General features: G+C 40.3%; 1 protein-coding gene across 1 annotated transcript; it reads left to right on the top strand.

The window, feature by feature from the left end:
- The first annotated feature begins 140 nt into the window (after window positions 1-140).
- LOC141617503 (F-box protein SKIP19-like) lies at window positions 141-2966 on the top strand. Its single transcript, XM_074434703.1, has 3 exons — window positions 141-285; window positions 835-1365; window positions 2360-2966. Exons 2-3 carry the CDS (start codon window positions 851-853, stop codon window positions 2904-2906), a joined length of 1062 nt encoding a protein of 353 aa, XP_074290804.1. The 5' UTR covers window positions 141-285; window positions 835-850; the 3' UTR covers window positions 2907-2966.
- Window positions 2967-12499: the final 9533 nt, after the last annotated feature.

Raw genomic sequence — 12499 nt, forward strand, 5'->3', positions numbered from 1 at the left:
TGATTGATGTGTATTCTGACTGACTCTAACCTACTATTCTCCATCATCATGTGCCAACTACCTCTCTTCCATCTTCCCTTTTGCCCTCAACTTTACCGGCCTATAAATATCAGCAGCATTTGTTATTCTAATTTCGTCAAAAACATACTTCAACCCAAAAACTGGTTATCTCGATTGGGGTACGTTTAAACTTGTTATCAGCAGCATTTGTCATTTCAGTTTAAGTTTCGCACACTCGGGTTTTCTCCACCACTTCAGAGCTTCGTTCTTACCTTATACTGTCACGTAAGTCGTCTATTAATTCATGTTCTTTTGATTAATATACATTATTTTATATATGCTAAACTCGAGTGGGCCGTACGTTTAAACCTTAACATAAGAGTAAAACTTATGTGTCTTTAAATTACTACCGAGTATTTGCGATTGAATTTGGGGGCTAAAAACCCTTAAATTACCCCGTTTTTCAGACTAACTGTGGCATTTCTGTGCAACTGTTGAGTGTCGTGTATGAAACCTTATCAAGTTGCAGTAACTGTTTGTGAAACTGTTTCAATTTCATGTGTATCTACGATTGGTTCTTCATAGTTATTGTCTCTCAATCTTGTTAAGCTTTGCTCAAATCTCCCTCTTATTTTTACACCGTAATTGTCTCGAGGACATGATGATGAATCTTTATGGCATTATTCATTAAAATATGTATCTCAGTTCTCCTTATACTGCTTCGTTTCATGGTCCAGAACTTGGGCTTATTTACTCCATTCCACTTACCCTTAGCTTCCTCCAACTTGAGCTCACTCTAACTCTGAGTTTTTGTGTTCTAAATTACCCATTAAGGTTATTAAATACCATAATGGAGCCACAGCGAAGACAACGTGCACGAAAGAGTGGCACAAATGCATTTCCAGTGGCGTTTGGTGGAAGTTACTCCTTAAGGTTATCAAGTACCATAATGGCACAACATCGACGACGACAGCGTGTACGAAAGAGTGGAACAAATGCAATTCCATCGCCGTTTGATCCAAGTCAAGTTTCTTCGACTTCTTCCACGGACCAAGAGGAAGAGAAATTCCCTGATTGGATAGAACTACCCTCGGAAATATGGTTCACCATATTTTCAAAACTCAAGACAATGGACATTATTGAAAATGTCCAAAAAGTGTGTAGGTTGTTTCGCACTATATGCAAGAAACCCTCCGTGTTCGACACCATCGACATGAGCACTCCAGTTGAATACGGTTTCACAAAAATACCGTTTGACATCCATACCCTAACACGTCATGCTATTTATCTTAGTGCAGGTCGTGCCACTGATATTTATGTCGAGTACACCTGCGAGGAGAAAACCTTACGGTACATCGGTCAGAGGTATGTTCTAATATACCTAATTTTATAATTACAAAATAATTGATGTTCTAATGTTAGACGATAGAAAAGTAAAAACAATCCCGAGGATTAGACACATGCAGCAATAGATGCATACATTTTATAATCTAAATTAATTCTGGTATAGAGGTAGCACGGTTTTATTATTGGCATATATACTAGGTGCTCGACGAATAGCATAAATTCATTTGAAGCAACAAATATTTTTTGTAGATCATAATAAACTGATGAACAGCAAGTGAGTTTACTGTTTACCTTAAGTAATTGAGAAAAGAATTGGTTGTATGTCCTCTGTAATAGGAATATTTATAATAGTTGGGCCTCAACCATCACCTTAAGGTTTTGGTTGAGTTGGTTCATCTATCATAGTATCAGAGACAGTGTGACCGAAGGTCACGGGTTCAAATCCTGGCAACCTCAAAACTCCTCAAAAACTCGAAGTGGAAACCCAAAGACACTGGTGTGGGGAGCGGTGCACAACTAACCACTCTTCAAGCCCAACGGGCATTTGAGTGAGGGAGCGTAATAGGAATATTTATAATAGTTGGGCTTCAACCATCACCTTAAGGTTTTGGTTGAGATGGTTCATCTATCACTCTGAAAAGATAAGTACCAAACCTCATCAAATGTATGTAAAGAAATTCTCGAAAATTTTCAAGTGACAGGGAAATATCGAGTGTGCCAAGATTTCAATGTACTAATTCAAATAAGAGCCAACTTCAAAATCACCCCTTCTACCATTGTGTGTTTCGCTTAATAACTCACTGAATTTGCTAGATATATAGTAGATACTTGATAGCAAAGGAGGGAATGAGATGGAGAGAAAGATGATTTAGAAAAAGAAGTGTGTATTTTGATTTTACAAAACAAATCTGAGCAAACGGTTCAATAATGCATATTTCATATGTAAACTAATTGCATTCTCCAGTTTATCAGTTGATGTTGTTGGTAGGTAATTTTGGAATTTTGTTAACAGGTGCAAAAGCCTGAAAAAGTTGCGTCTCAGTCACTTTCTATTTTTTCCGGACGAGCTATCTGAGGCACTAATTGAAACAATAAAAAGGCTTTCATCGTTGGAAGAAGTGCAGTTGAGACACTGCACAGTCTCAGAGGATGTGATTGAACGTATCGGTCATGCCTGTCCTTCATTAACCTCTTTCGATATAACAAAATTTAACATTGAGAGCAGTTTGGTTTATTTTGGAAGTCAAGATGGTATAGGCATTCCTAACAGCATGCCGAATCTACGTCGCCTTACCCTCACCAACATTGGCATAGGAAATAGCGACTTAAAGGCAATTCTAGACGGTTGCCCAAATCTGGAATACCTTGATTTGCGTGGTTGTCGATGTATGGATTTATCTGGTGATTTGGGTAGACGATGTGAAAGGATCAAGCATGTACGACATCCCCATGAGTCCATTGAAGATGTAGTTGCTGAATACGAACTTTGGCACCAACATCGTATAGTTGAAAATCCTGATATGAAACTTTGGCATGAAAGAGCTAGCCAATGTACTTAATTAAATCATTCAGAATGTAAGGTTCGGTTCGTTGAGCAATATAATGGTCTTTCTTCAAGGTGACATATGTATTATGTTTGTAGCAGTTGTTTACATTTTCAAACGAACTGGTCTTTAATGCAAATACAACACGCAAAAATGTCTTTCCTACAGAATGAACATTTTTCACATAGAAGAAGACAACCATTTATACGAACTTACTAACTACCGAAATGAGAGTACGCATCCTTGACTACATGAGGACCAGGTGGATTCAAGCAAATGTTGTTGAAATATGGAGGATCGTGAATATATGCTGAGGTTGAATCCCATTGGTAAATACTGCCTTCAGGAAGTTGAAGCGAATTTCACATGGAGTTACCCAAATCCCATCCCTGCCTGGGTAAGTAACTACTCTTGAACATGTCTGGTAACAGGCGCGCTTGATTGAACAACCTAGAATATCACAAATTCACAGGTAATGTTAAATTCTTCCACCACTCAAGGTACTCCACTTTAACATCCGCTTCAAATAGCCTTGATCGAATGATGGCACATACAAACTTCTCTCTTTCCTTTTTCATCTATTCACAATATCTTCCCTATTTCCTTATTTGGTAAAGTTTTATATTTATTTTAATCACCTTACCCCACAACAATACCCCACCTCAACCCACCACAATACTTATTTTAATCAACTTACCTCACAACAATACTTATTTTAATCACTCCACCCACAATAATACCCCACAATACCTTCCCTCTCTCCAATTACCAAACTCCACTACAATACTTTACCTTATTTTAATCCATCTCCTTAATTCTAGTGCCCCCCATGAATAGGGAGGTTTATCTAGAATAGGAGGGACTATAATTTTATTATAGTTAAAACATTGTATTAGTTTAAAACGTGTGTAAACATATTTTCATATTGGATGAATATCATGACAATCTCATGATCTTAGCATAATACCCACCTCATACTTATACATGATGGGTAATTAATTATAGGTTTGTGAGTAAATAAATAGAGTTTTTGTTTAGGTAAATTGGTTTCAACTTTCAAATTATATCATCAAGAATCTTCCCATAAAAAAAATATCATAACTGAAACAATCTAATATTCTACCTCAACTGTTTTATGATAAGGATTATAGATAATATAATATGGAGTATTTAACAAAAGATAATATTTGATTATCATAAAAAACTTTCAAACAAGTATATAGAGTACTATATATATTAACCTAAAAGGATGTTAGTTTAGGTCACTTCTAATAATCAGCCAAGGTTTAACGTAAGAATAACTGGTAAGCAATAAACTAGGTCGTTAAAATACTAGAATTAGCGTACCAAATTAACAATTTATAAGCCAAACTATACTCTAGACTACTCTAAATGATAAAGTAATATAGTGCAAGTAAGGGTCGAACCCAAGAGAAGGTCTTTTAAGCTAAGTACTTGAATTGTAAACTATTGATTACTAAAGACAAGATTATAAACAAACAATGGTTATTCACAATGACAAACAATAGAGAGACATAAAAAGGGGGGTTTTAGAGTTGATTTGTGACATGAAACAAAGTGAAATTTGCAATCCTATTCTAATAAGCAATATAACAAACACTTGGTGAGTAGGATGATTCAATAATTAAGAGAACTTGGTGCAATCCTACAAGTTCCAACTTTTCTCAAAGCAAGACTCTTTTCTCTCTAGTTTTCATTTACCCAACAACAATCCTCAAGCATGTGATTACCACTATCTAAGCCAACAGTGATAATCCTACTTCAACTACAAATTCTAACATTAAACCATGTAAGAATTGTAACCAAGAGCATGAAGAACAAAACCAAGAGGAAAGTAAATGGGATATCACAAAGATATATTTAAACCAACAAATCCTATGATACAATCAATTTCTACTCACAAAGGTTGATACTTTAAACCAAGATAACAACAATCATGAGATGCTTCAACAAGTTATTACAAAAGCAAGCAACTTTGCAACAACAAGCAATAAATGAATGAAAAAGAGGCATGGGTAATTACTTCTCACAACAAAACATTCATCATGTCATTAGAACTTAGAAATTGAAACAAATGAAAGAGTAGAGATTAAGAAGTCAATACAATGATAAAGATGGAAACTTGCAATGGATTACACCAAGTAGGGAAGAACTAGCCTTCCATAGTCTTCATAAAACCCAAAAACAAAGAAAGATTACAACTTGAATGCCAAATAAATTGTTCTTGCTACTACAAATTTCTAGAGATTATTCAATGCTTAGGTGATAACTAGGTCTTCAAACATGAGGGGTATATATATAGGTGCACACCCTTCTAGGTTAAACACCTCAAAACAAGCCCAAAAACACGGAATGTTTACTTAAGCCCGTGTTTAAAAACAGATTTGCGCAGGCCTCTCTGAAGTCGGCGCAGGCTGCGCAGGCTGCGCAATTCTTGGCGCAGGCTGCGCCCCAGCTCGGGAGTCAGCTTCAAACTTCTCAAGTTTTGCTTCCTTCTTTACTTTCCAAGCTTCACTCCTACTTCCTTCAACTGGTTTCTAGGCTACATGGGAGCTCCTTGCTGCTTGTCTTAACCTTTGAAGGGTGCTCTATGCCTCTCGGGTTCCGTTCATGAAGATCAATCGTCCAACCGAGGTGAATTACACAAGTTCAACCACATCAACCCCTATGCCAAGTGCTTAGGAAAAACATACTAAAAGACCCATATTAAAAGACACGAGGGCGATAAAATCACCCTCTTAGACCGACACAAAACGTTACTATCAAACTCCCCCACACTTAGACTTTTGCTAGTCCCGAGCAAAACCCGAAACAAGCAATCACGAAGTCTACAAGAGAGTGTAGGAGTGAATGACCACTCTTCCCTTACCACGACCTTCTTATATCTCCCTCTTTGACAACCACCTATGAAAGAAAAAATAAAGACTCAAAGTTGACACACGCTCTCTCTTCTCTCACACGCCCTCCTTATGTCATCCCTCTTAACAAGACACAACACACCTCCTTCTCCGACTCATCACGCAACTCCACCCTTCTTATATCTCCCAAATAGAAATGGTCACTTTTGCCTTATCCCAAGGCAATAGCAAAGTGACCCACACATCCTCCTATTGATCACAAATCATCACTACTTATAACACCCCCTTATCACTCCACATAAAAGTAAGATCATGCTACTTGGCTGGCCAAACACCCTTAAGAATCAACAACTCAAGTAGCCAATCGGAAAATCCACCAATTTGAAACAAATTTTGTGACACAAAAGAAAATTAAGTCCTAGAACTAGCCTCCTTCCTTGACCCTCCTTATCACTCCCTTCTTGTCCCTCCATCTTTTTGGTGTTGTATTTTTCAATTTTTCGATTTTTTTGTTTGAAAATCCCTCATTTTGCCTAAGGTGCCCTTTCGGGTTTTCACCTTAGCTTTTCCTTTCCTCTCATCGGTGGCTCGCAACTCGATTCTTCATTTTGCCCGGAATGCCCTTTCGGGTTTTCATTCCGTCCTCGGCCACCTTTCCCAATCTTGCCTAGGCGCCCACCCTTGTGGGTTTTCACCTAGCCGGGAATATTTTTTTTTTTTTTTTTTTTTACATGCATTCAATGGAAACATAAAGAAATGTACATATATTACAACTTCAATCATCTTACTCCCCCACACTTAGATTCCACATTGTCCTCAATGTGGAGGAGTACTCTTCATCCTCTCAAGGTTGGTAGGTGGAGGGACCCGAGCCTTCCCCTTGCTCATATGTCCCTTGATCTCTTCTTCTCCTTCCTCTTGCTTGCCTCACTCTCTTGGCCCTCTCATAGGCCTCCTCAACTTGTGGCTCGGCAATGGTTGGTTGGTAGGTGGGGTCATTTTGATGGAGGGTCATGCCGAAAAGGCCACGGATAAGCCCAAAAGAATCCTCGTGAGCTTGAGCATCTTCATAGGAGTCTTCAACATATTGGTGGTGCCTCTCATTTTGCACCCCGAATTGTTGAGTCGCTTGCTCTCTCCATTCATTTTGGGCCTTCCACATGGCTTGTTGCTCTTCCATGTACTTGGCTTGTTGTTGTTGCCAAGCATAGGCCTCATCTTGCCTCTTAGCCATCTCTTGAAGCATCTTCATTTGGGCTCTTTCGGCCTCCGCACTCAACTTTTGGTGCTCCATACTAGCAACCCTCCATTGATCCAAACTCTCAAGCCTTGGCGTTTGTTGTTGTTGCCAAGCATGAGAGCTATCAACTCTCCCACTAATTGCCTCCAAAGTTCCCCGGGTCTCCGTGAAGTAATTAAACATTTGTTGTTGCCACGGGGCGATTGGTGGAGTAGAGCTTGTCCCCGCCTCAAACATTGGTGTGTCATGGATGGGCGGGTCACGCTCTATGTTCCGAATCTCCCTCTCTTCTTCACTATCAATGTGGACAACCGGGGGCGGTTCGACCCTTCTCCTTTGTGCCCCCCTTTGTGCCTCCCTTTGTTCCGGCGTGTCGGGCGGGCAAAAGAAATGAATGGCACGGGTGCCATGAGGAATCGGGCCGATCTTTGGTAGAACCATGTAGGGAGTTTTCCCCACTCCCAACCAATTGCATTGAAAATTTTGTTTATCAAGGACTTGGATCATATGTGTTTCCTCAAGTCCATGTGCATTATAAAAATGATTTCCCCAAACGGGGAGTTGATCATCCGACGTCGAGCCCACATATTTCTCCACAAAAAGGGTGATGAGACCCCCACCATTAATATTACCTCCCCTCCTCTTCTTATGTTTTAAACAAGAATCAACAAAAAGCCGTGCCCAATCCGGCACACCACTCCCTTCCGGGAGCATAGCCCAAATGCACTCCCTCACCGCATCACTCACTTTCGTTGGCTCCCCCATGGAGAAGAACCAACAAGCCAAACATCTTGTCAAAATGCGGATTGCGGGGTTGGTTATGGCGGAAAGTTTGTCATTGTGATCTTGAGCGTCCCTTCCCGTGAGGTGACACCACACCTCATTAAGCTTGCCCTTGGGTGGGTTGACCGGGGAGGGAGGTTTTGTGATTCTCAAAATCTCTCTTACCTCATCAAAAGAAATCGAATGCCACACTTTATGAAGACGTAAATTCAGTCTCTCATTCGCCCCCTCCCCCGTTTTGGAGATGGTGGACAAGAATTCATAAGTAAAAGAGCGGTAGGTGTCATCATGAAGGTCCATGTATTGCTCTAATCCTACCCGACTCAAGAGTTGAAAAGTGATTTCCTCTATTCCTAGTTCTTGAAGAGTGTCACGGTGGAGGAATTTGGTGATGGGGACGGGGTTTTCTTTTTCAAGTTTTGCAAAGATTTTCTTTTGTTCCGCATTTAGACCCTCACTCCCGTTAAACACCTTGGGGTTACTTCCCTCCCCTTGTTGAGCTTTCCTCTTACCGAAAACCATGATTCCTAGCAAGCAAGAGTACCAAAAAGACCAACAAAAACACTCAAAACAGTTTTGCTCTCGTTGAGGCAATTCAACAAACACCTTCAAGGCACAAATTCAAGAAGGTGGGATTAAGTGATGTTTGTTGAATACCTCTCCCCTTTCTCAGAAAACAAGTTTATCCCAGCAATTAAAGACAACAATCAATCAAAATTATCCAAAAATTCAATGTAAAAACACCAAATCCCGGATTAAAGCAAAGTAAGTAAAGAAAAAGATGGGAAAAATTGTTGTACCTCCCCGAATCCACTTAAAATGCTAGTTGATTGAAGTATAATGCTAAAAACCCTTCCAAGAATGCTCCAATTACCCAGAAATCTCTTGAAACGAACTTGAATCCACAATGTGCAAGGTTAGGGTTTGGGATAAAATTGGGGAAAATCAGAAATTTGAAAGGTAAAGTGAGTATTTGAGTTGTTGGTGTTAGGCCCAGTTTAGCCTGGTCTAACCATAACCTGGCCTGACTCAACAAGGCTGATTGATCAAGACAAGAACCGGACAAATCTGACTACTATTTAGCTGCTGAAGTTAATTGTGGCAAGAAGACTACTAAATCCTGGAAAAGAAGCCTGATAGTCAGTATATCATAGCTTGGCGGAGTACTAAAAATGACTGGATTAAGCGAGATAAACAAGAAATGCGATTGTATAAGCCAGATAACCAAGACCTATTCTCAAGGAAGACCAAGTCCAAACCTAAAACTATTTAATCCATGAATCTGGACGGAAAGAAGAGAGAAAGCTAAGGATTGGTTGAGTTGAGAACGGGTCAAGCGAACTAATAGGAAGCATGCCCTATTATTCCGGCAACAACTCCTACCTTTGGGGAGAACGTTATACATCTATAACGTTATTCATTGTAACGTTGGGAGGACGGTAGAGAACTATAAATAGGAGAATTTAACAATTGTAAAGGATATTCATTATTAGTTAATTTTATCTATACTTTATCTTTCTACTCTTGAGCATTCAGATATTCATACAACATTGTGCCCGGTCTATCAAAATAATAAAAAGCGTTATCCTTCATATTCATTTCTTTCTTTGTCATTTATTCATTCCATTCAAATTTCATAGAACTAGATACCCTGATCACTATACAACTAAAGGATCCCTTCAGGAAAATCGCTAAAACAATTGGCGCCACCGTGGGGCATCTAGTTCTTCAACCAATAAAATTCTCCTTATTATCTTTCAATTAATATTCACACACAAAAATGGTGGAACTCACCATTTGAACAACAATTAGCGGCTGCTCTGGCCAAAATCAAGGAATTGGAAACAATCCAAGAGAAAGCGGCTCAGTGAAGAGAAATTAATAAAGGTGAAGGAATCGAGTCTAGCTCGAGGAAGAAATTGGAAAATCGGGCTTCGGGCTCCAAGACCGATTCGAACCAGGAACCCCATTCTCATCCATCATCAAAAACATAGACTTCTCTAATTTTGGAACCCCGGAGAAGGATACATTATCCAGCACTCCAACCATTCCCAATGATGAGACAAACAAAAGCGAAGCCGCAATAATGATGGCTATGCTTCAGAAATCCAAAAACTCCACAACAAAATAGAAAATATACCTGGAGTACGGACCCGTGGTGAAGTAGAAATTGACAACTTTGCAGATTCACCCTTTGCGGATGAAATTGCAAAGATTGATCTCCCCAAGAAATTTATTGTCCCATCCATGAGAACTTATGATGGAACTTCGATTCACAAAATCATGTTGCCATATTCAAACAAAAAATGTTGGTTGCCTCAATACCCGGTGAACTCAGGCAAGTCCGCATGTGCAAAGGCTTTGGCACAACCCGACTGGGGCAAAGCATTACAATGGTTCATCAATCTCCCAAATGGAGGTATTAAGAATTTTGCGCGAATTGATCAATGCTTTCAATCAACAATTCGCAAGTAGCAGAGATATGGCCAAGAGACCAAGCAACCTGTTCGGGATAAAGCGGCTTCTGAAGAATCTCTCAAGGAATTCCTGGCCAGATTTGTCAAAGAAAAGGTGGCCATTCCAAGATGCGATGAAGAAACAGCAGTAGAAGCATTCAGGCAAGGAGTCCTGCTTGACAGTGATATTTATGCAGATCTGACCAAGAAAGCATGTCCAACCTTTGCCACCGTTCAATCCATCGCCTTAGAGCATGTCAGATTAGAAGAAGACCTCAACTTCAGGACGAACTCATCCGGAGGAAAGCAGGGCTATGGACATACTAACAGGAAAAGCTCCTACCAGAAAGGAGGCAATCCCAGATCGAAGACCCTATTCCAGGCCCGAACGATCGAAGTCAATATGGCACAAGAACATAAAGGTAATCTCTCTAGCCTCCCAACTATTCCTGATTATAACTTCTCTATTAATACTGCAGGATTAATCAAACGCTTGGAAAACCTGGGAGATACAAATCGGATGGCCAAAGAAGTCCGACAACCCTGGGAAAGATCCAACAAGATGGTGTGACTTCCATCGGGACATCGGACACACCACGAAGAATGCATTCAGCTCAGAAACAAGTGGCATATCTTCTAAAGAAAGGCTACTTGAAAGATATAATCCAGCAGCCAAAGAATAAAGATGAAGGACAAAATAAGAGAGACCCAGGAAGCGGCAGGGATCCTCCTCCTCCTCCTCCCATCTATGAAGTCAAATTCATAAATGGAGGATCAGAAATCTGTGGTCTGACCAGCTCTGCAGCCAAGAGAATATCCAGGGAATCCAGACTCCAACCTCCTTCCAGGCCCGAGTCATTGCCTGCTATTACCTTTGATGACTCGGATCTGCAAGGAATATCAGGTCTACACCATGACAGCCTGGTAATCACAATGCAAATCGGCACGACCAAAGTATCAAGAATCCGATAGATGGAGGAAGCTCAATCAACCTGGTGATGCTTGACGTCCTCAAAGCTATGAAGATAGACGAAAGCAAGATCATAAAGAAATCCAGCGTCCTGGTTGGATTCAGTGGAGAAACAAAAAACCCCGGGAGAAATCGGCTTGCCTACCTATGTGGAGGGCGTGGCTTCATATGAGAGATTTGGAGTAATGGATTGCTTATCCTCGTATAATGTAATCCTGGGCAGACCATGGATCCACAATGTCAAAGCAATCCCATCAACATACCATCAATGCGTGAAAATTCCAACAGAATGGGGGATAACCACCATCAGAGGAGAACAAAGGATTGCTCAGGAATGTTACACTCAGGCTTTGAAACCCTCAAAGTCAGGTAAGTCCCTTGCATAGCAATTAAAGTCACCTGTCAGGGAAGAATACATAGCACAAACACAGATGGAAACAGGAGAAGTCATATTAGACCCAGGATTCCCCGACAGAAAGTACTTGTAGGGTCGATGCACCGACTCGGTCGGACCAAATCGGTCACTTTCTTAAAACCAAAATGTCTTGTTTTGCTTGGTCACATTTTGATATGACTGGTATAGATGCTGATGTTATTACTCATAAGTTGAACATTGACAAATCCTTTAAGCCTGTACACAAAGAAAAGAGAAGAAAATTTCTGCAGAAAGGCACGAAATTATCAACCAAGAAGTTGACAAGCCATGGACATGGGAATGATCGGGGAAGTAATGTACCCTCGACTCGCTTGCAAACGTGGTAGTCGTCCAAAAGAAAAACGGCAAATGGAGAGTCGCGTAGATTATACCGACTTAAACAAAGCCTCGCCCAAAAGATCCATTTCCCTACCACACATCGATGCAATGGTAGATGCCATGCGCAGCCACGAAATGTTAACATTCATGGATGCCTCCAGTGGATTCAATCAGATAAAAATGCACCCAGCAGACCAGGAAAGCACGGCTTTCATCACCGAAAAGAGGTATATATTGTTATCTTGCTATGCCCTTTGGATTAAAAATGCGGGTGCAACCTACCAAAGGCTAGTCAACATGATGTTCAAAGATCTGATAGGAGACACCATGGAAGTCTACATAGATGACATGGTAGTCAAATCAAAAAGGCGAAGACCACGTCAAAGACCGGAAGTAGCCTTTCAAATACTGGAAAAATTCAATATGAAGCTCAACCCACAAAAATGCCACTTGAGTCTCAAGCAGGCAAATTCTGGGCTACATGGTGACAAAAAGAGGAATAGAAGCCAGCCCTGAGCAGATCAAA

This window comes from Silene latifolia, chromosome X, assembly GCF_048544455.1.
Source record: "Silene latifolia isolate original U9 population chromosome X, ASM4854445v1, whole genome shotgun sequence".
Lineage (NCBI taxonomy): Eukaryota > Viridiplantae > Streptophyta > Magnoliopsida > Caryophyllales > Caryophyllaceae > Silene > Silene latifolia.

Coding starts and splice junctions, on each gene's coding strand:
- LOC141617503 (XM_074434703.1), top strand. CDS start 851: ATGGAGCCACAGCGAAGACAACGTGCACGAAAGAGTGGCACAAATGCA. Junction 1,366..2,359: donor TTACGGTACATCGGTCAGAG/GTATGTTCTAAT, acceptor TTTTGTTAACAG/GTGCAAAAGCCTGAAAAAGT.